The sequence below is a fragment of the Cyrtonyx montezumae genome, unplaced genomic scaffold (genome assembly GCF_038088225.1).
Source record: "Cyrtonyx montezumae isolate F1298 unplaced genomic scaffold, pur_monq_1.0 scaffold_15, whole genome shotgun sequence".
Taxonomy (NCBI): Eukaryota; Metazoa; Chordata; class Aves; order Galliformes; family Odontophoridae; genus Cyrtonyx; species Cyrtonyx montezumae.
In genome coordinates, this window is record NW_027071881.1 from 1876299 (window position 1) to 1903862 (window position 27564).

General features: G+C 48.3%; 1 protein-coding gene across 1 annotated transcript in view; it reads right to left on the reverse strand.

Annotated features, from left to right (window-relative positions):
• Window positions 1–27564, reverse strand: part of AUTS2 (activator of transcription and developmental regulator AUTS2) — a 659029-nt gene that overhangs the window by 63285 nt on the left and 568180 nt on the right. The window contains exon 6 of the mRNA XM_065731703.1: window positions 1266–1314. Within this exon, the coding sequence (XP_065587775.1) occupies window positions 1266–1314 (49 nt within the window). The remainder of the gene's footprint in view (window positions 1–1265; window positions 1315–27564) is intronic.

Below are 27564 nucleotides of genomic sequence, written 5' to 3' on the forward strand. Positions count from 1 at the left end.
ATGAGAGTACAGAAAAAATGGGGAACACGGATCCGTAACGCCATTAAACATGATTCAACAACAGCAGCAGACCTCTGCAGTGACGGTGCGTCGGCATGGGAACCTCAACCTAACAGCTCATCCCCAATTAAACTGCTTTGTGGGATCAAAACACATGGAATAACACCTGAACGGCCCACCAGAATGACAAACCCAACCCAACAGAAAGCCAACCCGCACACAGCCAACAAAAGAGACCTGAACACCAAATTCATCAAATCTGCTGATTTGAGACTGACTCAAACGTTCTAAAAACCACACTAAGTTCAAACACTGTGGGTCTGCAGTCCCATTTACTGGGCAATCAGTACATGCTGCCATTGAGAAGTAGGACAGTGGGTGAAGAACAGAAAGAGCTGACGCATTTTGAAGGCTCTGAGTTATACACACCGGCACAACTCATGTCTGGAAGCTGCTCCCTCAACCCTCCTTGCAGAAAAACCAAACCAAACCAAACCCAAAAACAAAAACACAACAAAAATAAACCATCAAGAAACAAAAAACCCCCAAACACTGCAATAAATAAAGGAATAAATAAATAAACACACCCCCACAGCCTTTCTAACAACGCTGCTTCAGGACAGGCTCCGCACAGAAGCTCACTGGCACTGATTTAGGGCGAGATTTCCCTTAATGTACTGTTATATCATTAGCCACTCTCTCTTTAGATTGCTGTTTGGAGGAAATTAATGGGATACTGAATATTTAAATGTGGCCCTCTATATCATTTATTAACTCTACAGAAAGCACGCAGCACAGCAAGCCATGGTTTATGACTATTATCCTGTGAATACTAAACGCTGGCTGGTTATTACTGTCAGCAGTGCAAATTGGCTATTCATAATTCCATGTCTATCACGGAGCTGATGAGTAACAATCAAGTTAAAACATTTTGAAAACTCTTACAGTTATTTAAATGAGCTTAAATTAAAGCCATTTGTAAAATAAACCATCCCCTAATATTGTTATTTAAATTAATTCTGACCTGGCAGGCACTGCATTATTTAAAGCCTTTATTTTATGTTGCTCAAGCAAAGCAATTATCAAGCACACAGAACACGTCTGAAACCAAGAGAAAACATGAAAAGCACCAATAAGAGGATTGCAACGTTTCTGCCAGACAAGCCCCATTTCATCCCCATTGAAACTGCCGTGAAAAGAAACGCATGGGGTGGGGGGTGGGGGGGAGGAAAAACAAACGTTGATGATGCGAATTGTGGTCTTACCTTTATTTGTAACAGCGTTGAACAGTTTTTCAGAGCTGGCATCAGATGCCTGAAAAACCAATAGAAAAACAAAACAAAACAAAACAAAACAAAAAAAAAAAAGAAAAAAAAAGAAAAAAAAAGAAAAAAGAGAGAGAGAGAGAGAGAAAAGTTACGTTTCCTTCGAGTGATGCATTTCAAAGGTACGGCGCTACATCGACACACGCGCGGAGATGTGTACACATTTCAGAGAAACAAATCAGGTGACAGAGCCCAGGAGCTGATGGAAACCACGGGCTCCGAAGGGAACGTCCATGAGGTGGTGCTATTTGGCTGTGCTTCGCCGCCCTGCAGTGCAGATATTTCTTTGGAAAGATTCAATTTAATGCTATATATATATATTTAAGTTTATATTCCCGTGCATCAGCCGCACACAAACTGCATTTTCGTACCGTAATTACCCGCTACATTCCAGTATTGATTTTGCGACCGATACGAGCCGTGATTTTGCCAAGCAGAACCCAGCACTGGGGATTCACAGAGCTGCTGGTTCCTAAATTAAATTTCCTAAGTATTTTTGGAGACCCCGACTGCACCAGCACCAGTAACTTAGGGTGGCAATCTCACCAATTGCTCTTAGGTACCTCCTGAAAATTAAAGCCACTGTCAGACTTAGCGCAGTGTGCATTTCCACACAGGGCTTCTCCTTGTCTAAGTGATTGATTCTTGACACCACGCTCTGCTCAAACTAATGGTCCTTTCTATCTCTCATCAAGCCACCTTTATCTGGGGAAGGTTTTCCTCCTGAAGCTGCCTGAGCACCTTGTCTACTGTTGCTGTTCTGCAAGCACGATGGCTTGTCCTTTGCCCTATTGTTAAAAAGATGCATTTTTAAGGTTCACACCAAAATGCTGAGCCCCCCTACTCTAAAACTTAACAGGAAAGGGCACACTGCAAATGTCCACTTCACAGACACTGTGAGTGCAGATGCAGAAATCATTACATTTATGAATCTGTGTACAGATGTGCACGCGGTGCACACACACGGAGGCAAACACACATACACCCCTCCCGCCTACACTCATCTCCACATCCACTGAACGCTGAGAGCTCGGTTTTGAAGTCTCTCTTGGACCCAACCCTGCTGACAGCCTGCTCTGAAAGTACACAGAAATAAAGGTACTCTACTGCAGAATCACACCAACGGGGGAAAACATAATGCTCGGGGAAGATTTCAGTCTTCTGATAGAAACCGTTGGCTCAAATAATCAAAAACCACTGTCTGTCTGAAAAGTGGGCCATCATTTTTGGCTGAAGGGATTTCTGAACTCCAAATTGGAGAAAAACCATCCAGACAAGCAACACACGGCAGGTATCTCACCTGCCCAGGAACTTGGGCGTGGAATGACCAGCTGCGAAACGAGCAGATGCAGCTCAAAGTGAAACAGGGTGCTGCAATAACCTGCTCGCCCTCAAGTTAACGACATAAAAGATGTCCACAATGAACTCCAAAAAAATCGCTGCACTCTTTTTCAGGCTTCCAGGCAGATTTTAGATGAGCATTGGCTTATTTTAAAGCTGGGCTGGTGTGTTTCTTCCTGATTAAATACCTTGTAAACACTGGATTTATTACCCACTGATGGATTTATGACCCAGTGATGAGTTTCCTTAAATTAATGAAAATATGTGAATAATGCACAAATTGAAGAGACTGGGAAAGCCATGTGCTTCAACGAGCAGCCCGGTGCTGGCCCAACAAACTATGCCACGCTCAGAGCCGCCCCGAGCAGCCCCGCTCTCTGATGGGGAATAACCACCGCTTCCAGTGAATTTCCTCTGCTGTTCCCTTCTCAAACGCAGCTTCTGTCAGAAGTCAGAAACTCTCCAAAGCATTCTTTCTTTTCGGAAAAAAAATCTATCCCGGGAGAAAGAAGGAAAAAAAAAACCAACAACAAAAAAAACCCTCTTACAGCTTCAAGTGTTACTTTATTTTACTGTTTCTAAATCAAACAGCGCACGGAAGCTGTCAGTTTCCCACTTGCTCCGTTTGTGCAAACACCAAAAAAGAGGGGGAAAAATACCGTTTGCGTGTTTTTTAAGAAGTTCTCTCCGTCGCCAGCAATAAACCCAGCGTTTGCTTTTCAGCTTCGGTTTTTCCAGGGGAAATCCTGCCGGTCCCATCGCACAAAGCGCCGAGCACACTGCTGTGAAACGGGGAAGTGGCACTTCTCGGACGTAGCACGGCGCACAAAGCGCTCCGCGTGAGCATCGCTCGTGAGCAGATCGGGAGGCGATGACCACACAGAGAGGGACTCATCTCACGCAGACAAAAGCCCTCCCGGGAGCGAACCCCATTTTGCATTGCTGACCACACGCTGCCGAGCGGAGCAGCAACTTGAAACACGAGCGGCGGTGCTTTTGCTTACCGGGCTTAGCGTGCAAACAACCACACGCCGCCTCACCCTGAGCTGGAACTTCACCTTTTTCCACTACTTTTAGATTTCATTTTAAATACCAAAGAGAGATCAGGGTTACGCACAACTGCTACAGCAGCAGAGGTGATCTCTGACAGCAGAAGAGCGCAGCATCCCTCTCGCTGCGACCACTACGTCTCCGTGCCCGGGCGCTCGCACCACGAGCACTAAAAGGGGCAAAAAAAGACCCCAACAAAACCGAACAAAAAGCCCCCAAAAAACAAAAGCCACGCGAATTAAACAAACAAAAAAGGAAAAAGAGAACACAACTCGGTAATAACGCAGAAGGAGCACACTACGCCCTCGCAGCACCGACCTCAAACCTCCCCCGCGTGGCCGAGCGGCCGCGCAGACCGCCGCTATCCCCGTGCCGGGTGCGGGAGGCGGCGGGGCCGAAGCGGGACCGCTCCGCTCTGTGCACGGACAGCTGAGCGCTGCGCTCCCCCCAACCCCCCCCCCCCCCACGGCCCCGCGCTGCCGGACGGGTCCCGCCGGAGCCGCCCCGATGCGGGCATCCCCCTCCCCCCATCCCCGGTACGCGGGCTGCTCGATGATCCTCATCGACGCGATATAAAAGAACTCGGCCAAGCTCTGAGCTCCCGACACGAATAAATAAATAAGCAAATAAAGAAAGAATTAAGCAGAAAAGGGAAATAAGGAGAGACCCAAGGAACGTTTCCCGGCCGGAGGACCGCGCCGTCGTTCCCGCGGACGCGACGCTTCCCTTCCCCGGCGCGGCGTTACCTGCGGGCTCGGGGCGAAGCGGGGCCGCCGGCCCCGGACTCATGGCGGTGCGGGAGGGCAACTCCGATCCACAGCGGTTCGCCCCGAATCCCGCGGCGATAACCCCAACTAATCCTTCAGGGCCGGCGGGCAGCCCCGGGCCGCACGGCGGGCATCCTCGGGGCGGCGGAGCCCCGCCGAGCCGATCCCGGAGCCGAGCGGCAGCGGCGGGCGCTAACGGGGCTCCAGGACAAAGGAACGCATGTGCGGCTCCGGCGGTCCCACGGCTCCGGGCGCTGCTCCGTCCGCGGGGCACAGCTCCGGGCTGGCGCGGCCCCTCCCGCGCTCGGATGGGATTCTGCCTTTATTGTTATTATTATTATTTTGTCTTCTGTTTGGTCTTTTTTTGTTTCTTTGTTCTTTTTTTTTTTCGGATGGTTTTTCTTTTTTTTTTTAGGGGGGGAGGGGGGAAGGGAGTGGGGGGGGGGTGGCTTTGTTCGGCCGGTGGGTTGGTTTTAAAAAGTCATGCCCGTCCTCTTCCCGAGACAAAGCGGGCTCCCGCCGGGGCACCGTCCCTCCCGCGCTCAGGTGAATTCCATCGGGCAGAAGCAGCGGCCCCAGCTCCTCCGGCCCCTCCGAAGCACCACCTCGCTGGAATGCAATATAATCCCGGGGGTTGGGGGTGTGTGTGTGGGGGGGGGAGTGCTCCGCTCCGCGCCGCTCCGCCCGCTCCTGCAGACCCCAGCCGCCTCCCGCCGCCGCCGCTCCGCTCCGCACTGCGCGGCGCTCCGACGGCGCTGCCCACCCGGCCCCCGCCGGCTCCGCCCTCCGCGCCCGCCCCGCCCCGCGCCCCGTCAGGGCCCGGCGAACCGCCGCGGGGCCGCTCCGCCCCCGGCCCGGGGCCGCTCTCCGTGCGGGGGACGCGGCCGCCGCCCCCGGCGCCGCCCGCGGGCGAAGCTCCCACGGCGCGGAGGAGCGGCGTTCCCCATTCGGAGCTCCTCGGGGAGAAAAAGCCGTCCCGAAGTTTAGCGCGGGCGCTGAGAAAGTTGCGGTGCTCGGGAGGAGCCCCGCAGGGCGCGGCGGCGGCTCCCGCACCGCTGTGCGTTTCGGGACCGCCGGAGGCTTTCCTTGAGCGCCGCGCGCCGTCACTGACAGCCGCTGCGGAAAGCAGCGCACTGCCACGCTGGTACATAAACGGTCACTCGATGTAGCGCAGGGCCGGAGACAAACGGCGTCTCCCGTAAGATACGACGATGGGGAGAGGAGAGGCGGCCGCGCTCCGGGAGCAGCACCGGGTGCGGGATGGCTCCGGGGCAGTGGGAAGGAGCGAGGGCAGCTCTCCAGGATGGGCCCTGCGACTGCATTGAGCTTCCAGCGCGGCTCTGCAATCAGGGCGAGGGGTGCTGATGGAGATGTGCCCCACTGGGCTGCGCTGGGAGCTGAGCTGGAGGCTCTGAAGGAGGGCTGGGGCAGGCAAGGGGTGAGCAGGGACGGCCCTGGGGTGCTTGGACCTCTCACACTGCCTTCCTACCCTGCACCAGCATGGAACTACAGGACCGTGTGCCATTAGTTCTCAGTAGTGGCTGAGAGCTCCACTGCGTGATCCATTTCAGAACATCATCTCCTCCTCAGTGCTGCTTTCTGGCCTTTCCAAAGTCTGCATGTGCGCTGCAGTTGCACTGACCTGAAATGGGGCAACCGCCCGGAGGGAACAGCAGCGGGGGAGGAGATGAATGCACCCACAAATGCCCTCAGTTCCACAGTGCTCTCAGCACACCCCCACCAGGTGGGTCAGACTACCACCAACCACCCTCACCATGGTGGCCAAGCTGAGCTGCCTACAGCGACAGCGGTGCTTCCCAAAGCTGTCCACCTTGGCCGGGCTGTCCCTGGCTTTCTGCAAGGTCCTCGCATGGACTCGGCCTGTCGCATCTCCCACACTCCTGCACCTAACAGAGGCACAGAGCAGCACGGTGCCTGCAGAGAGGCAATTCCACCTCTCACGTCCAAGTGAGCCGGCAGTGCAGCTGGCAGCTGTCTCTGGAGCTCGGCCTATGGCTTGTGTGAAGCTTTCAGTCTCCACCAGAAAGAAAGAAACGAGTGCTGGGAAGGTGGTGTGAGCACAACACTGCGGGGCTGCAGGGATCCCAGAGCTGCACAGGGCAGGGAGCTGAACGCCTAACACCGAGGTATGGCAGCTGGTCCAGGGCACTTTGGTCAAGACTTTCTCCATCCCGGCATGGTGAGAACCGGGCTAATTACAGCCGAGACTCCTTGCAAGACTTTAATTTATCAAATCCAGCCTGGATTAAACTACAGGCTTGTCTGTACTGGATTTTTCAAACATTAACTACATGCCACACCTGAAATTTCAGCGCACACAGAACTGAAATGCATTTACCTCCTCCTCTCCCTAAGGCTGTTAAGGTCTCTTGGCAGGGCTGCGGGCCTCATTATGCTCATTATTCGTGTCTTAGAGATAAGTGGAGGACCTCTGTTTTCCTGCTAGAACATTATGCATGCGCAAAATGCCTTCTGGAATTCAGAATGAGAGGTTTAGGAATTCACCCAAAGCCAAATTAAATCAAAGGGAGAAAAAACAGCAACACCACCTCCTAATGTTTTCAATGGCTGCTGGATGAAGCTTCCCTCTCTCCTGACAGCAGTACTTTGCCGTATTTGGGATGTGCCCAGATAGGTTTCTGAAATCTTCCGTCTCTTATCTACGTGGGACTCTGCCAGAACATTTTTTTTTCATCTGTCTGTGGTCTCTGTCAGCGTCGACATTCGTTTCTGCCTCAACAACAGCCAAGTGGAGTGCATTGAACTCGGATCAAAAGGGAACCCGAGATCTTTCACTCTCTGGAAGAGGTTTTCAGATCCAACTGCTTTATGGAAATGACCTCCAGCCGCCGGGCAGGGGAGCAGGCGTTCGCTTCCAAGCCGTGCCCTGCTTCCAAACCAGAATTACCCACTGTTGGCGCTGCGAGCAAATGAATACTGAAATTACAGCAGATTATATTGGATTAAATTACTGATGGCAAGGCTCGCCTCACCTGGAAGGTTCCACAGCTTTTTTCCTGGCACTGCAAAATCTGGATGTTCCAATGCTTTGGTGCTCTGTGAAGGACTGGAAACGTTCATGTTTCCAATAAGCTGCTAATCTTTCCAGAAAGCACGACGGTGTCTGAGCTCAGAGCGTGATTACGGTGCCTTATAAAGTCCTCCAGCACGCTTTGAAAACACACTTAATTCGGTACATTACTGGCCAGGAGACGCAGGTTCTTTTCCACAAGAAAAGAATTTATGGAGCTATCAGCGGCGTTTTATGGCTTTGAACAGCGAGCAACAGCACCGTGTCCCAAGCAGAAAGTACTTAGAGCCTAATGCTCTAAAGAGGTTCAAGAAAAGGACCTGTGCTTGCGAGCGACCCAAACAGCCACTGCCACAACAGAATTATGCCATAAAGGGCAGCAACAGCTGTCAGCAAAAAGCAGTGTGGGGCGGCCGGGTGCGCTCACAGCCCCATGGGGAGCAGTGCCCTCATACTCAGAGGCTTTGTGCTAAGGGGGTGGGGGGGCACAGGCAGCACCTGCACCCGCCAGCAGCAAACCGGGGCTGTAGGACACCACTGCGTTCTGCCGGCAGCAGGAGTACGTACAGTTTTTTATTTGACAAAGCAGAAAACTTCTGTCAGAGCGTATTAATGACGGCGCAACTTTTTTCTTTTTTTTTTCTTTTTATTATTTTTATTTTTCTGCAGCATTCGCAAAACTAAAACACTTTGTAATCCCTTCTTTTATGCAGAACAGATTGCAGTTTTAAGCAGAGGCCCATAAACTGCAGGTTCAAAGAAACCTGAAACTGAATTAGCATAAAAGCTGGAATTCTCATTTATAGGAACAGCAAGGCAACCGCTCTGCAGGCAGTTTTATGATTTTGGTTTCAAATGGAAACAAAGATAAAAACTGGGGCTTGGGGAACAATAGGGGCTGCTCTCTCTTCCCCATCCTGATGCGCCTGGCCCTATAAAATCCTGAGCGGTCTCCACTGCTTGCCAGGACAGAACGTGGCCTGGCTTTGCTGGAGGAGGTTGGATGGTTTTCTGAACCCTCTCCCTGAATGGAAAAGACACCTTCCCCGCTCTGTAAGCACAACACATCTCTGCCCCCCAGCTGCTCCGAACAATACACAGCCTTTGGGGGAACCCCAAGGGTCTGTCTTTCTTTCTGAGGATGACAAAGAGTGAGAATCCACAAGCTGACTCCAGGCTACAGCTTCTTGACCTGGAAACACACGTGTTTTATCCATCCTTCCACGCACCTTCCTGCGGTTGGAACTCTGCGTCACCGAGCAGATTTTGGAGCATTGTTCAGCCGGATTTCGCTGCTAGAGACCTCGCCTGGCTCTTAAGCTGCTGCCTACACTCCTTAGTTTAACTGGGAACATTTGTAAGATCCTATCGCAAAATAAGAGGATAAACTATAAATTCTTCCCCATCCACTGGCGCTCCTGTGAGCGCACTTCATAAACGCACCGCTTTTCAGCCAGAGCCATTATCTTCCCCTAATTTCTGCCTGCTAGTGAGTTCTGGAACTGAAGAAGTATTTCAAATTAATTTGTCTGTCAATATCTGTGTGCTGAATCAACTAATGAGAGAGAAGTATTTCTCATTCTCTTCTCCTCCGTTGGAGGAAGGGACTTTCTTACCACCGAATAAAGCATCCATTATTGTGTGCCGTAATCCTGTTCTGCCTTCCAGGTCATTTTTAGCCCAGGAAATGCTGAATCAGCACCGGAAACCAATCAAGTAATTTCTTTCATTTTCTAACATTCAAGCAAAATAATGAAAATCACATCTCATTTGATGAGTAGAATATACAACAGAAATCTATTATTCGGAGGATAATTCTAAAAGAGGTGTGCCTGGGAAGGAAACACTGCAGCACAGCCACACAGCTAATGCAGGGTCCTCCTGCTGAACAGATAAATCCCATTCTTGACTGTCATCTCCTATTTAGACAGCGCATTATGAGCAGTAAATCTGTACATTTAGCCCACTTCTAAACACTGCAAAGATATTAACTTGGCAAAAGAATGACCGTTACTGTGATGAATGAAACGTTCACCTGAAATATTAATGTGCAGTATGATAATATCCAACCGATGACCAAAAAAACCCCACTGCAGATTTGAATAACTGAGATGCACACGAGACAGCCGGGATAGCATACATGAGAGGAGTTATTACGGCACTGTTAGGAGAACTAACAAATGAAAGAAAAAAAAAGCTTGATAAATATTTTCCATAACAAAACACAATTGGTTGCAGTGGGATCCAGCTCTGTTTCTCATTAGTTATCCTTCACTTGTCAGACAAGTTCCATATTTCAGTGAAACCCGCTGAGTATTCTTTATAGTTTGCTGGGGAAAGTGGCTATACATTTAGCACGTTCCCTTTATGCTGTGTGTTTTCACAGGCCTTTCTTTAAAACACACTGTACACGCTTCTGCTTCTCTCCCTTAGGACAGTGGGTTTCGACATCCAAGGAGAGTTTAAAAGCAGGTAACAAGTCATCACTTTTGAAGCTGTGGAGCGAGTGAAGAGGTGCAATAGCCCCAGCAGCCATTATCAGTGCCTGCCAGGGTGCCACAGTATCAAGTTATATGATAAAGCACTCAGCTGACACCAGAAAAATAATCATTCTCTCTCCCCTGCACCACCCCCTTTTTCACAAGGAGGCTTTTTACACTCATTAAATGCAACCTTATCTCTGAAAGACTGCAATCCTCAGCAAATGACAAGTGTGCCTAATCTCATTTTCTGACAAGCGATTCTGACAGCACCTTCCTTTTGATTTCTAAGACACGTAGCTAGACATATATTAATCTGTCAGTCATCGCCGCTAGGAAGGAGGGAAAAAAGGAGAGGCAGAGATGAACATTTGTGAATGCGCAGGGAGCAGGGCGAGGAAGGGCTCGGGCTCCTTGCCTGGCTGCTGGCACATCCGTGCTCCTGCTCCAGCCCCATGCATTCTCACTCTGCACTGCCCACAGATCCCAGGCAGGAGCACAGCTCCAGGGCTGCAGGACATGGCAGATGTCAGCGCATCTCAGGGTTCTGCATGGGGATGGCACCCTGTCTCTCCACCTTCAGTATCCATGTACAGGATACATTAAGTGTTACAGAAAATACAATTGTTACTGTCACCAGGAGCACAGTTCAGTGGCAGGCGTGGGACTTCCTGGTGCTGGCACTATAAAACATGGAGCCTTAATTCCAGATTTACAGATGGTGAAGTGTGCTGCAAGAACGCTGCTTGGTGACAAGAAGCTCTGTGGCTGCAGCTGGAGAGAGGGGCTGGAGCATGGGGGCACTCATGGGCAAAGGGAGGTCTGATGAAAGCATCCAGGCTGAGAGCATCCAGTTGTCAGGGCTTAACAACTCTGTACTAGCCCTCAAGTGCTGTAATACCCAAATGTTTGATGTAAAACCCAGACTGGCCTGAAAACTGCAGAGACTGAACCAAGTTAGGAGAAGTGATGACCTGAAGTTGTGCCAGGCTGAATATTAGGAAACATTTCTTCTCAGAACGAGTGGTGATGCAGTGGCAAAGGCTGCCCAGGGAGGTGGTGGGGTCAGTGCCCCTGGAGGTGTACAAGAAAAGGGGAGATGTGGCACTGAGTGATGGGTTGGTGGTTGGACTGGATGATGTTACTGGTCTTTCCAACCGTAACGATCCAGTGGTTCTACGAAGTGGCGTTACAAGGCTACTAAAGGGCAGGATGTTCAGGTTGCTGCAGCCATAACACAAGAAGAGCTAAGAAAAACCTGTGAGGAATATGGGGCCCTGATAGCCAGCGGTAAACCAGCGCAATGTGCATGGATTTGCCGCTCAGCATGTGCAAAATAAAGGCACTTTATGCGTGGCATACACCTGTGAGCATGGGGATGTGCGGTGTGATACGGGGCTGCACAGGGGTGTACAGTAGGTGAGATGCTACGAACAGGACCAAAGGAGAAAGGATTAAATGGAGTGGGAGGCAGCATTCTTTACCTCACCCAGCCCTGTTGGTGATGTTCCTCATGAACATGCCTTCTCCCAAATCACAATAGCACCCCTGCCCACCCACTGCAACGGGTCACCCAGTTTCCCACACTGCCTTTTGGCCCTGGCATCCTCTTGCCCAATGCCCCCGCTGCCCATGCGGCCAGCACAGCAGCCCATCCTGCATCCCTGCCCTTCCACAGGATGCTGCAGAAGGGCAGGAGTAACTTCATTGCTCATAATGGGATAAGGGAAAAGAAACAAATGGAAGGGAAGCACAAAGGGGCTCAAATCCAATGCTTTAAACAGATGCCATTTTCGCAGTAATACAGTCATTAAGCACTTGTTTGATGGCACAAAAAGTAGGCCGAGATCTTTGCTAATACATTTTATTAATCAATACCTGCACTAGAAGATGGGAACAATTAAAGTTTTCCTCCTTGCTCAGACAAAGCAGCAGAAAGCTTGTGATCTACTTAAGGAGCCCGCCAGTCAATGGGAAGATGAAAAGACTTCTTCAGTTTTACTTAAGAACTGAAATGATGTTTGTACTTGAAGCACTGAGGAGCTGGTCCGAGGCAGACGGTGAATTAGCAGCATCAGGGACGCTGCCGCCACCGCCACGCTGCCCCTCCGAGATGCCGTAATAACTGGGAACCCACAGACACATCCATGAGATCACTGAGCCTGAAAATAACACTGGAGATGCTTCCTCCACCGTGCAGAACACTCTTAATAGCTGAGCCCAGCAGAAAGGTGCGTTTACTGCCGATGTGCCTTATAAGGATAAATGTAAACCTGATACTCGCATCGTTTGCTTGCTTTTTTATTAGAAATGGATTTTTTTAGCTGCATCCGAGCTCAGGATGTGGGAAAGAAGCCACAAGCAGAAAAAGCCTCCTCCTGGGGAAGAAATGGAGGCGGAAAGTAGGCCAGCCCTTGTGCAGAGTTGTGTGTGGGGAGGATGGAGCTCCCCAGCTCACAACAGGGACAGGTACGGGTGTCAAACAGCAGAATACTTCTCCAAATGTGTTCATTAGTAAAAATATCTTCTTCATACAGTAATTAACAGAAATATAAATGCCAATGAATTTTCCATTTCTATTCAGAGAACTAATGAAGCCAATGTACTGGCCGAAGGAGAACATTTCTCCCTCAGCATTGTTGGGAATCGATTCACATCATCCAGCCGACCTCGCACCGTGCATCTGTTATCTGCTTCCACTCAGTACCAAGCCCGTGGGGCACCTTGCTGAGTCTGAACCACTTGCCAAAATTCAGAGCACCTCGACAATCCTTCCCCAAGGCTCCCACGGCTCATTCTGCCTCTTCACCTGGGACGCACCTCACCATGACACAGCAGGATGCAGCACTCACACCAAAGCCAACAGCAAAAGAAGCAGAGGGATGCTATTCCATTCCAGCCCCATCCACACACCTGAAGCCCTCCACACATACTGATCTGGAGTCCTCTGGAAATAAAATCCTCTTAACACAAGGAACAATTTTTACTAGCTCCCCAAAAGCTATTTTTCTCTCTGCTAAGGTTCTAACAAAACCCAACTTCTTTGTCTCTTGAGCTTCCTTGATCTCTTTCACTTTTAGCTGTCACAGAAAGTCAATCGGCTGCACCTCGCAGCTTGATAAAGACATGCCAAATGTTCTGATGTATCTTTAATGAGGAGGAAGATAAGACTCAGTCCAACAAGGTGCTGAACACTTTGACCCTAAGCTAGCAAAGCACTTAAATATCTGCTTAACTTTAAGCAAAAAGAAGTCCTTTTGAAGCTGACGGGGCTGTTCTGGCATTCAGACTTAAGCGCAGTTCCTTCCATTCCGCTGGATTAGGGGCAGAGGCTTTGAAGGGCTGAGCCACAGTTACCGAGGAGCAAAGAAGTCGGAAATACTCAGCTGGCCCAGTGACAGCCATGGCTGCAGAGTCCCCCCATAAATTGTGGCAAGTCCCTCTATTATTAATTACTGTGTCAGTCATGTTGTATGCAGTGCTGTATGCATTATCGTTAGAGAGCAGGAAGGTTTACTTTCTGTTGTACCGTAACGTTTCATAAATGGGATGGAACATAATGAAGGCTTGGCATTCACTCCCAAATAAACTCTTGAACTTATAAGAAGAAAGGGACAAACACAAAGTAATACAAATAAAAATTAATGCTGGGAGGGTCACAGAAAGAGCAGAACTGATACCAAAGCTGAGCTATTGTACCTGAGATTTGATTAATCACTCCGTTTATAACCAGCCTGGATTATTCCAGGCATTACTGCACGAGGTGTGCTTTGAGAATCTAATATAATACAAGAGAATCATGATAAAACTTTAACCTGTTTTGATAATAGAGCTCCACGTTCCCCTCCGCACACACCTCTAAGAAAGGCTGCCAGATATTATCACAGTTAGTTATTAATCTATTTGTTCTCATCAAATCTCTTCTCTTTTTTCCTCCTTTTTTAATAATTTGCTTTTTCTAAAGAGGAACCGATTTAATGTAGGAAAAAGCTGCAGCATATCGAAATGGGAATGAAAAAAAATGGGTAAGGAGATAATGTTTGTTTAACAGGGATGGAAGAGTTACTTTAGAAATATTTTACACCACTTAAGAAGCACCAAGTACTATTTTATGCCTCTGCCTCAGGAATAAAAGTCATAGTACGAGTCCAGCTGCACATATTTCAATAGCAAAGCGAGACTGCAGCAGGTATGTAAAAATCTCTGTAGGAAGTGGCTCGGGTAGATTCTTTACCAGCAGAACACCGGCAACCTGCCCGGCCCAGCACTGCGGCCCCACTCCTCTGCCCGACGCTGATGGTGTTGGGCTTCATGGCTATTTATTTAAGGAGCTGTAATGCATTCATAAAGCCCTGAAGTGTAAACAACAAAAACTGAAACGTTAATCATTGCCGAGCTGAGCTTATCTGCCTGTGGAATATTGCCCATCGCATGATAATGAAGTCGTTCAGCTCAGCGGTGCTGCAGCATTGCCACAGGAGCTCCTGCCATCTCCCAGGCTGGGCATGGGCAGCAGGCTGAGCCAGAGCTGGGCTCCTTGCAGCAAGCTCAGAGCAAACACCACCACTGTGCCCTAGGCCTGCAGGATGGCCGCCGAGGAGTCGCCAGCTCCCCATTAAAATACTGCTAGCGCAGCCCCGAGTTTTCTTCTTTTTAGTTCAAACGCTCGTCTGGGAGAGACAAAGGAACAAAGTGCTCAGGTCAGTGGTAACGTCTGACAAAGCCTCCGCTTCTCAGCACACACAGGGACAACCCCACCAACTGCGCCATGGTTTTTCTTCCCCAGATGACAAGGCAAAGGTCCTGATTAAAGGCCCTCTGGGGGGGACAAGAGATGGCCCAGAACTTCAAAGCGGATGCACTGCTGGATGGCGGGGAGGGCTTTCTTCTTCCCCTCTCTCCTTTTCAGCGTGGCTCCTGCTGGCTGCAGAGGGGCTCCTAATTGCATTTCACAGAGCCCCAACAAAACGCAGGACGCTCTCCCAGCCAGTGCTGACCTTGCAGCACGCGGGATATCATTTGCAGTTTCATGCCGGGAACAAGAAAGAAGTTCCTCACATCAGCGAGCCTGCAAAGGTAATGGTGCAGCTCTTTGCAGATTGTCTGCGTGCTGCCAGATCTGAAAAAGCAGTGGTGGGCTTTGCTAGGAGTGGCATGGATGCTCCCTTTGTATTGCTTTGAGTGTGGGGAACACCCACCCGCTGCAGTGGGACAGGGTCACATCCAGTGTGCAGACAGCCCGGCATGGCACAGTGACTGCCTGATGGGAAGGTCTGCTTGCCCAGCCAGGTGGTGACACGGGGACACTCTGTTGGCCAACTGTGACCAAGTGATGCCCACACTGACCTAAACAGCTCAGTGAGTCCAGAGCTGTGGATCTGTGGAAAGAAAAGATTAGGCTGAAGCCCAAAACTTTTGGAAGTAGAGGACAGTGGGTTTAGGGGATGCAGAAGGAAGGGCCAAGCCTGAAACAGTGTGGGCAGTGCCACGGCTGTGCAGGCATCGTGCATGACTTCAACCAGACACGCACAGAACCCAGCTGAGTTAGCGCCTGGCCGTCATACCTTCCATTTTTAATGACAAGAAAGCTCTGCATTAGTATGCGTGAACAAAACACCACCTCATCCAAACCAAAAAAGTCAATATATTACTACCCCTTTAACATTCGATAGTCTCTCGTTCCCTAATGAGATTTGCTTTCTCATTCTTCTTCGTTTGCGTTCGTATTTCAGTCTGCAACCAACTCTCCACATTACAGGGTTAGCTGTGCATCGATCTGCCCACGCCACCCAATGCCCATCCACACCCACACTGCCTGAGCTCCTCATGGCTGCTCGCATCAGGCACGGGTCAGCCGTGTAATCCACCGAGCTTCTGTGATCTGAGGAACAACTCAGTCCACCCCAGGTCCCTCTGTACGCCAAATGGGCCCGTGTTCTAACAGGAGGATACGTATTTACTAACTGACAATAGTGGAAAGCCTCATATTCACATCTGTATTATAATAAATGCATTATAAATGAGTAAGTAGGAAACAGTAAGGAAATGATGTTTTACTTTTAAATGCTAATTATGGAGCCCTGGTGCAGTTAATGTGTAGGGTGTTCTGTCAATTTTTAATGTTTATGCCAAGTGTAGTCTTCAATTTAACATGAGCTTTTAATCCTTTGAGTACTAAATTGCCTTTTAATGCTTGCAGCACAACATTGTGTTTGCACAAAGTCAAGACTGAAAAATGAACACACTACAAGAGATGTGCATGTATGGAGGGGGGGAAAAGCACAAAGGACAAGATCCTTTTTTTTTTTTAAATGATGATGTTGGAACAATACAAGAGGAAGGGAGTGCCTCCAGGAGGTACCTGGCAATTGTTTGCAGTGGCAAAAAGCTCAATTGCTGCTGGTGATTTATTATCTCTGTTGAAGCACTTTCAAAAAGAAAGTCATTTCAGTTTCAGTTTGTCCAAAAGCACTACCAAAAATTCACGGTTAACACTCAGAAAGGGGCCTTTGAGGAAAAGATGGTGCAAGGAATTACCACAAGGAGCTACGTGCATGTTCAGTATGACACGAGTACCTAGAAGGAAAGAGTTTTCAGCTGGCAGCACTCAAATGAAATGCAAAGAACAATGCTGCTCCACAAAAGAACCACAGTTTGCTACAGTGCAATGTTCTGGGGCAGTTTGTTTGGTTGTGCCTTTTCAGGCTGGTTATGATACCTGGTGCAGCTCAGCTCTGAGCCCCAGTCTGCTACAGTTCACAGCACGGTTATGGCACACAGCACGTGGGCATCTCCAACGCAGCCTGCTGCAGGTTTGCTTCCCAGCTCTGCTCCTCAGCAAACCCAACCAGACATGCAGGGCTGGCTCTGGATGCCTTTGTCCAAGCAGGCAGGATGGAATGGCTGTGATGTTCCAGGCATGCTGACCTCACGGCAGCACAGGCAGGGACCTGGCCAAATCCCAGTCCCATCTTGCCCTCTCATTCCCTGCAGCTCTCACCTCCCCTCCTTTGCACATGGTAGGATGTCAGGGAGCTAGGCACAGGTGCAGTCCCCGTGCCATGCCTGGGTCATTAGCATATCTCGGCATCTTGCTTTGTTCCACTGCCATATCTTGATGTTATCTAAAGCTTTTTATGCACTAAGAAAGGGATTACAAGGCTTATAATTCCCCTCATACACGTAACAAAAATAATAAAGCATGAAATTGTAGAGCTGTGACTGATTTTCTACAGAAGTTCAGCAGCTTCCAGCGGTGGGGATGTGCCTGGTGAGGTCTGCCTGTATGCATCTATGTGTGCACGTATACAATTATAAACTTTTATGCATTTTATACATGTTAAAGGCATCACACTTGGGTGAAAAGCTATAATATTAAAACATCCATATAACTCTTCTAAGAGGACACAGTGTGTTTGGAGTAGATTTGGAATGCCACCAGCATTCTGTAGAATCCCAGGCAATCCCTTAACGGGTCCTGTTTGCATCCATTTACCCACATCTGCAAAACTGAGCCTGGGGGATAAATACTCAGCAGGGCACTCCTGGTTATTTGTGCACCTGCTCAGGGGGAAAGCACCATCCCAGCAGCTCTACTCCCAGGCTAAGGCACTGCTAACCAGGATACCAGCCCCAGCTGGGAGGCTGGGATTCCCCACGCTCCTGGATTCAAGCAAAATGAGCAAACCTCAGCACTGCCCAGAACTGGTGAGATCAGACTCCTGTCACTCCAAGAACCCCATCAGACAGACAAGTCAATGTAGCTAACAACAACAGAGCTGCACTCCTTCTGACATCCTACTGATGACCAAATGAAATGAAGTATATGAAGTATATGCCCCACAATGCCTACTGTGGCAGGAATCAACAAGGGATCCTTCTTCAGTGGCAGGCAGCCCTGAGATGGGGTTTAAGAGGGGTTGAGCCTGGCTCCACCCCTTCTGGTCATACAGATGAATTGCCTTCACCTGTGCTCCCAGGGCTGACTGGGTCTTTTCTCCAGGTGCTCAATCAGTGGTTCAGGCCTTGACTCAGCAGTTGTAATATGTACCACCATGCACTGTTGATGCCCTACATGTTACAAATCCATGTTTAAATGGATGCATATGTGAATATTCTTAGAAAATTCCAACCGCATACTCTAGCATGGCAGTATCTTTCAAGAGCTGTGAAGTTCACGAAATCATTTTTGTTGCCCTAGCTTTGAATGAAATATCAGTGCAGTCCATCAGAAATACAACAGGCATTGGCAGAGCCAGGCTACAGCAACAGGGCAAGCCTGTGTTTCCTGAAGACTTTTCACCTGTCAACTTATTGTGGAGAATATAGTATGGGAATATAAATCACATAATATCAGATTTTGATCTTTATTTTAGGGCAAATCCTGTGTCTTGAGCGTGGCAAGGGGATAAAGTGGAGAGCCTGCTGGAAACCCAGCTTCCTCTGTGCCAGCCTTGCACGCAGACTGTAAGCCTTCCAATTTCCTCATAAAAACTGTTATTGGGAAATTTCAATGCGGCTTTTTGTTACCGCTGCATCACCTAAGAGCCTTAGTTATGAACTTAGCTTCTCAATGTCTAAAATAAAAAGGCAGCCCCTGTCTCGGAGTTGCATTTTATAAACACTAAAACATTCATTGCCTTGCTGAATCCAGGCTAATGCATGGTGCTTAGTCCCTAAAAGGGTTCACAGACGGAAAAAAAAGAGTAAACAAATAAATTAAACCTGAATGCTACGTGTGCATTAAATACACACAGTGCTTTAAATACCTAGTGTTCTCTGTCTTTGCTGTTCACAGAAAGGAAATGAGAGAACCAGGAGTTTCTTTGCTCGTAATGAGGGCTGGATTCTTAACCCCACTGTCCTTCAGGAGCTGCTTATGTCTATTCTATGCAACTCCTCTGTTGAACCATCACCCTTCTTGTTCAGGTCTCTCCTATGATAATATCCTTGCTCAGCCCCGGGTAACACAGTGCAACCCCTCTTCTACTCTCTGAGTTTATTTGCAGACATAGCCATCCATAAGAAGCTTTAAATATGTATTACACTACAGTAAAACCCGTGTGGCCCACTAAGTCGCGGGCTGGAAAACCAGTTTAGCTTCGCAAAGGAGCTGGTATTAAAATCAAGGGCTCTGCAGTTCAGCCTGTCATGCGTTTTAAGACCTGTGAATAATAAAGGAGCACTGGTAATTTTACTAAAAAATGAAATTCTGTCCTTTCTGCAGAATAAACAGAAAGAAAACAATGCATTAGCTATGCAATACTTCTCAGCCCCGCACTTTGAATGTGTCATTAAAGACAGATTTTACCCATGAAAAATATTTTTAAGAAGTAATAAATACACAAAACTTTACATATACTTTTCATTTCCTTCCTGCATCCTCTCTGTGGGAGGTAGACTCAGATTAAGTTGGTATTGCCAATTCCTGCAGCCCCAGGAAGCTGGAGTCCTATTTCTTACAGCTCACGTATACTGTGCTCTAAACTAAATCCTACCTGCAAGTGTGAAATTAAGGACTATAAATCTTCGACGTTTCGCAGATTTTAGAAATGAAAACAAGTAAAGAGGAGCTGGAACACAATCTGACTGCCAGCTCATCAAGTTGATGTTAGTATTTCCAGGCCCAAAGATACATAATAAGACCAGTTCCCTGATTTTTCTCTCCTGAAAGAGCGGCTTTATTCCAAAATTCAGCTACGTGCAAAACAGAGAAAAAAAAATATGGCTTTATTAATTACATGAAGAACTGTTTTTGAAGGAGTGCAGCACTATGAAGGGTAATGTGCAAACTGATCTGGATAACATCTTTGCTGACCTATGGTCTTGACAAGCCAGCGTCATCTTGTCCCTGCTCAAGTCAAAGGAAACAGCACCACTGATTTTGGGAAGGGACAAGCATTGGTATGGCATCCCAACTGCAGGATGGTCACCCTGTGCCCTAGGGGAGGCAAAACAAACCCTGACATCCAAACCAAACCCCCAGGAGGGGAAAACAAAGGTGCCCAGCAACATCAGAATCCTGGAGCGTGGTATTATATCAGGATCCTGAGCTACAACTACAGCTGACCAAGTGCGGCTGAGCCTCCTTCCAGCCTCCTCCAATGACAGAACTGGAGCACCTCAGGCTTATCACTTCTGACCGTATCTTGAACAAAAATCCTATAAAATAATGGGATCGAGTCTTCTCTGTGGTGTACTGCTTTCAGCTGTGATTCCCCAAAGTGATGGCATTGTGCTGGTGTAAATGAGAAGCAACCAGGTATAACAGCAAGAATTTTAAACCGGGCACTGCACTGAAAAAAAAACCACATAAAAAACCAACCCACAGAATACTGCTTAACTAATTCACAGAATGCATACGTTCAGGTCATCACAACAATCTCAGCCTTGAAAAGACACAACATGACAGCAGACAGCTGCAAGACATCCACCCACCCTGTAGGACCATCGACTTCCCTGGCAGCGCACTGGGGGCAGCTCTGACCCAGCTGGTAGCATGATGAGAGCTGTCAATTAGGCCTTGTAGACAAGCCACCAAATTCTCAGAAACACACAACTCCAGCAAAGGATATTGCAAGGTTACCAATAAAAGACAAGTCCTAAGGGTAATACTCGAGAGCGGTTCCTCGGCTGGTAGCCGATGCCTGCTGCAGAATGTCACTCACGGAAAGTCACGATGCCTTGATAGACTTCACAATTCCCCATCAGTTCTCCAGCTGCTTGGCTAATCAGATATTATTACCTCCTTTGTGCTTTCTTTCCCTACCCTCCCTCTCTCTCCCTTTCTCTGGCAAGGTTGCCGTAAAAGGACTCAGTAATGATTCCTATCTAAATATTTCACTCACAATACAAAGGTCTGTATTTTGCATACTGTGGAACTTTTGTTGCTTTGTCTTTTTGACAAAAAAGCTTCCCAGGCTTCTGGGAATAAATACTGATAATTGTACCCAGACTCAGCACAGCGTGTTGGATAGGAAACCACACCAAATCGGGCTCAAGTGCAGCAATCATTGAGGAGGGGACTTCAGTACACCAGCAATGACAGCTGAGGTTGGGGACACTGTTTTGGGTCTCAAGGTTGCATCAAAAAAACTTAGTGTGACACGTGGCAACCCCATCAGGCTGTGCCTGCCACCTAGTCACCAAAGGTCTGCTCCTGCTGCACACTGGGACAGGGAAGATTCTTTCTTCCCTCTGAAAAAAAAAAAATTGCCCAGGGAGGTGGTGTGGTCACCATCCCTGGAGGTGTTCCTGTGCTGTGGACATGTGGCACTGAAGGACGTGGTCAGTGGGCATGGTGGGGTGGGTTGGGGGTTGGACTAGATGATTTTAGATTGCCTTTTCCAACCAATGATTCTATGATTTCACAGGGCTTGTGGTCAAACTTGTTTAGGGCTGGCATGCACCTTCTGTTAACATTACATGTCTCCATTCTGGTAGGCATGTTGCCATTGTTCCTTGAGAGAAGATGAAGGTCAATGCTAAAAGATTTCCAGAATTTCTCCTTTTGATTTAAACTCCTTTTTAAAAGAGTCTTTAAATTTCATTTTTTTTTCCCAGTTCCCTAACAAGATGAACCTGGTGCCTTTAAAATCCATTACAAAGAGGAGCTCCCAGTGCTCTGAGCCCCCTCTCCCGTATTTGAAGAGCATCTTTACCACCCAACAACTGTTCCTTGTTGAGCTCAACTCCAGCCAATGCTTACAACAGCCCTCAGAAGAGGGACTGGCCAAGTCCCTGTGTCCCTCTTCTACACACAGACATGCAGCCCTGATGCGTCCACACGGCTCAGCCCTTGAACAAAGCGGCCTTCTCTCCGCAGGACGTGTTGGCTTGGGCACGCAGCCATGGCTCCCTGCTCCTGCCTGCGGTGCAGACAAGCCGAATGTGGCTTTCTATGGAAATGAGTGGTAAATTATTAATATTAATAACATCTATAAACAACTGGTGACAACTTCAAGTGGCTTATTGTGTAATATGCACAAGGCATCTGTTCATTATCATCTACAAGACGTTCCTGGTGTTCTTAGCAGTTTAGCCCAGTGTCTGCATAGCCTCGTTGCACTCTGAATTCAGCACCCAGAGCTCTGCACCAGCCCAGCCCCATGCACACAGTGCCCACCTCAGTGCCCATGTCCCCACCAGCAGTGCCAGCATCACACTGCTGCAGCTGACTTCTGCTCGCAGTGATTGAATTGATGGAAATTTGTCTCATTCAGAGACACGACACGTGGGAAAGCCATTACCTATCCATACCATGGCTTAAGGCAGGAGGGAAGCATCCTCCTGCTCAGCACCAACCTCTGGAAAAAGGGTGAGAAAGAGGAAAGGCAAATGGAGGTGTGGGTACAGGATTCTGCAAAACACTGCCATACGTTTATTATGTCAAAGAGGGAGCAAGCCGTGATGTTACAATTTTTCTGTCAAGGACAGTGATAAAAACCTCTCCTCACTCTGAGCTTTGGGATTTACAGCACAGGTTTCCAACCTCCAGAGGCTAATTATTTCAAGCCGTCCTGCAGTGCACCCTGGGCAATGCTTTATGAAGTCACTCCGTGCAGCTGAACACCCGGTGCCTCGTCGGCCTCTCGCTGTCACGATGTGGAGACGGACTTCTACTCCATGGAGCAATTTTTAAATAGAAGTGGATGATTTTTCAAGTAATTATTAGCAAAAACGTCAAACAGAAAGGCAGAGACTGGCGAACCCACTGAGAGGAACCACTGAGGCAGAAAATCCGTGCCGGAGGATGCTGCCTGGCAGACAGGCACTGCTCCTGATGTGGGCCCAAACAAACACACGGCTCCTCAGCCCTGGTCTTAATCTCATTTCCTGATCTAAGAAGGGCCCGGGAAACCCAACGCTTTCACAAAAATTGTTTCTTAATTGTCGTTGGCAGCCTCATCCGCTACCTTCAAAGGAGCAGTTAATGGTATCTAAACAGATAGTGGTGATACCACAGCGAGCCAAGGAGTCGCTCCTGGCTCTCTCTCACAAAGGCTGATTCTCAAATTACCAGATGTTTTCTTTGTCTTTGGGAAATGGAAAAAAAAAAACCAACAACCAACCAACCTTGAGGCCTTCCCTGAAGGAGGGCTGAGTTACAGAGGGTGAGCAACACACAGCGCTGCACCCACGCTGCTGTCTGAGAGGGGCCCCATGGGCCATGAGCAATGTCCAACCTGGACATTACTTCACTGCATCGCACACAGAAAAGAAGAATGATGTTTGGGGTTAAACCACCAGAACACAGCCATGTAATAACCTTCTGCACATCCCAGCATGTTATTATGTCCACCAAAGACCCAATCCCACAATGTGTCAACGGCAAAAACAGTTGATCTTTCCCCTTCTTCTGCTGTCTCATTTTCTCCACTAACTCCACGATTATTTTTGACATTAACTAATCCTTTTTATGTCTTTAGCAATGATACCCAAAGGCTGTCTGCATAACCATACTGCAAATAAATGACCAACAGTGACAGCACTCTTAGAACCAGACAGCACCAAAGCTGGGCTGTACCCTGACTTTCTGGGGCAAGCTCCCAGATTGGGCTGCATGTAACACCTAAATCAGAAACCTCTCCAGGCTTGCGGGGAGTTAACGACACGGCATCCCTCACCCCAAGCACATTTAGGACTACAGATGAAATGTGCAAGTTACTCTGAAAGTAATGCCTCAATTTATTTCCATACAACAGATACAAAGAGCACAATAGCACTGTTGCAAATTCTCAGCTATAAAATGCTTTTTTTCAACACAGACACCACTATTCTTTCCACTAGTGATGAACAAAAGCCTGCATGCTGTGCTCACAGCAATGTGCATGGCCATTGGTACTTGGCTTGTCTATCACATCGCTGTCCCACTGCTGAAACGCACCACCCTCCCCTCACTGTGCTGATAGCCACTGTTTGGTCTTCATAAACGTTCAGCAAGCATCAATGAATGTCATGGGTGCCATCTTTTTCCACATGGAGGAATTCAGTGACACACCTTTGCTTCATGTGCATATCCATCTCTTAGAGGTCTTTTGCAGCCTTAATGGTTCTGTGACCCTATGAACAGCACCAGCGACCCAGCTGGCTCCAATGTGAACCTGCATTTCAGTCAGGTCAGACTGGGTGTCCTGAATTTTTGAGTGTCTGCAGAAATAGCTGAGCCCACACAGCTGCTCTGCTCACTAACAGCATTCTCTCTGAAGCCCCTTCCAATTTTAGCAACCCAAATGCCAGAGGTGGTTCAGGTTGTAAACAGCAAGCAAAGCCAGGCCCTGAGTGCCTGCCCAGCCTATGACTCAGGGCAGGGAAGCCTGTTGCCATTTAAGCCCTTTCAGCTTGAGTTTCTGGCCACACTCATCTGACTGGTAAATGGCTTTCTGTTAAACAGCAGGGACAGGCTTCTGTTCTGATGAGAAGCGGTTTTGGTTCAGGGCAAGTCTGCTTACACTACACCTGGGCTTGACCAAAGTCACTCAAAATGAAACCAAGCGTTCACATGGAGCTTTGTTTGAACAAATTGCTTTCACTTTATACTTTTCTTTAGTCCTAAATTAAGCCTACAATGGTTTCTACTGTTAATTTTCTCATTACATTCAGAACTAAACATAGCAGATTTGCAGGGGATTGCCCATCCCAAGCACAGCATGCAGATACCTCCATAGCTCCTGAAGAACCAGATGCTTGCCTGAATTGTTTTTGAGGATTGGACTTGTGATCAATTACGAGTTTAGTCCTGAAAAATGGTCTCTGGCTGGGTTGTGTTGGGCTGGTAATGTCCTCCTGGGACAGCCATATGTTTCTGGAGATGGCTTCACTCAAGTTCAAGAAGATGCTGGCAAACAACACCTGGTCTGTTTTCCTGTCTGGAGCGGGCACCATGCAGGAGAGATGAAATATGTCCTGGCCTTCCAGATGGCATGTGCCCTTGTGGCAAAGTGTTGAGAAAGATGCCATGACTCCAGGCAGGAGCTGACTGAGGGAGTGCCTGAGGATGTGGGGCAGGGTCGCATCCTGATGTCCCCACATTGGCACCTCCTGGGTCCCTGGGTGGGACCACTGCTGCGTGGGGAGAGGAAGGAAGAATGCCCTGAGGTGCATCCTACAGAGCATACAGGTAGGGCATAAGGCAGCCAAAGAGCCACCAGTAATGTACAGTTGAGCATAAATGTTTCATCAGTCCATGAACAACTCAAATATCCAGCATTTTCCTGAAGTCATGGGGCTCAGACACTTATGTCAGTCATGGCACGTTGCTGAAAAAGTTACTGGAAATCAACTTAGAGTTCTTTTCTGGGAAATATGAGTGATACCAAGACAGAACACAAGCATTACGCTAGGGATACATGCGAGTGTTCTGAGCGAGGGAGATAAAAAACTAAACTAGACCTGTTACCAAGTCCTCTATTGTTATTCATTAGGGGAAAAAAAGAAAAGTGACAACCAGACAAGGCTCTGAATCCTTGCCTTATTCCAGTTCAGAAGAAGACACGCAGTGATCATGCTAAGGACCATCCCCTGGGCAGCAGGGGATCCCAGCACCTGTGACTCTGCTCACCTGAAGGCTGCCATGTCTCACCTACCACAGAATTAACCCAAAGAGGAAACTGTCAGCTGAGTCTGATTGCAATTCCACCCAAACTTCAGCAACAAACAGAAGAGCCAACACACTCCGGCACAGTGGCAAAGCACTATCTTACAGCGGGAAAGATTCTAAGACCTATCTAAGTCTTCACTCAGATCAGTCTGATGATGCTGGTGGAATTATTTTCGGGGCTTGGGCATCATTCTGTGGATAAAAACCTGAGTATCAAACATCAAAAATCCTTGTCAGGATCATGCTGCTCACATGCAGCTGACCTGAAACGGGAAATATGCTCTTGACATCTGACCCTTGCAAATGCAAAGGCAATTTTACTGAGAGCATGAATGAAATAAACTCTCCCAGACAGGGCTATGGGAAGGGATAAGACATGAAGTGGTCTGTGCTGTTCTCTGCTAGCTAAAACCCTTTGGACTTTGCTTCCACCTCAGTGCAGAAGGCTGCTGATGCAAAGGGCGATATTTGCCCGCAATCTTTCCCTGGGAAGTAATTAGTTTCCATTTAGAGGGATGACAAATTGATCGGGCAGGAATCTCACTGAGCTCTGAATTGAAGCTAAACTGTGATAGCTCCAGCTCTGGCAAGTTGGGTTTGTAAGTCTGTCAATGCATTTTACAGTTTCAAAATTCAATCACCCAACAGCAGGAAAGACATTGCTTAAAAAAAAAAAAAAAAAAAAAAAAAAGGAGATGATGGAGAAGGGGGGGTAGAGCCACCAAAGCCTACACTTCCTCCTGCAAGTTCATTATCGCCTCTCTAAAGCATGACGGTGGTGTGAAATGGGTTAGACGCACGGATGCCTCTGTTAACGGCCAAAGAAAAAAAAGTCGCACATCATTAGGAATGGAATAAACGATACCGAGGCACAGAGCAGAAATGATTTGATTAGCAATTTCCAGTTTTGAAAAGACCTGGAAGAGAACCAAATGACTATACAGAAGGTGTGATGGAGTTCTTAATTGCTGTAACTGCACAGGGAGACTCGATGATTTGTGACATATAATACAGCACAGTACGCTAACGCTAATAACTGTTAATTAACTGCAGCAATGATATACTCTCAAAATGCACATACAAGTTACCATAATTTCTAGATTAAAAGCTGCAACGTTAGAAGCCAAAGGCGCAGGGAAGGCAGCACAGAGGGAGAGTGGGGGAAAAGAAGGAGGTGCAGAGTGAGACGGAGCATTTTTCCTTTTTTTGAACCCCCCTTTGAGTACGGCTGACATCTCACCCGGAGCAAAGTGGCCAGAAAGCACACAGGAAAAAAAATAATGCTCCTGCCGAAATGCGAAACGGCTCCTGAACGAGCCTCTCCCTCCAGAGCAGCAGTTATTAATTCTGAAAGGCTGCTGCTGCACCAGGCCATCTGGCTGTGCTGTAAAGAGCGCAGTGGCTGCTGCTGAGCTAAGATTCCTGTCGGCTCCCGCTCGCCCCAGTGACATTACTCACTTGCAAATGTTATCACACCATTTTCTCCCCCATCACTGCTGTATGTGAGTTGCTTTTTTCACTTGCAGGCGGCTCCTTGCGCTGGCCCGTGTGTGGGAAAGGGCTCTGCTGGAGCTTACGGGAAGCACTGAGTACAGGGGATGCACAGAAGCTGTCTCCAATCCAAGCAGAGTGCAGGAGTGGGAGGCAGCATCAGGAAAAGCTGTGGGATCACAGTCTGTTAGAGAGCCTAACGGGGCAGTAGTGTCAGTGCAGTACTGATCAGCTGCTTGGAACTGCTAGAACATCTCTGTCAGATCAATAGTAATAAAGAACAAGGGAAGCCAGGTACTGGGTGTGCCGTGAGCAAGGCTGATCCTGTTGTTCCTGCAGAGCTGTGAGCCAGCCCCGCGAACCCTCCGGGATTCTCCTTAGAGCTTCGTTCAACCACCACAGACCTGCAGGCAAGCTATTGAAATGCTACAGTCACACTGACCTTGTGCAACCCAACTGT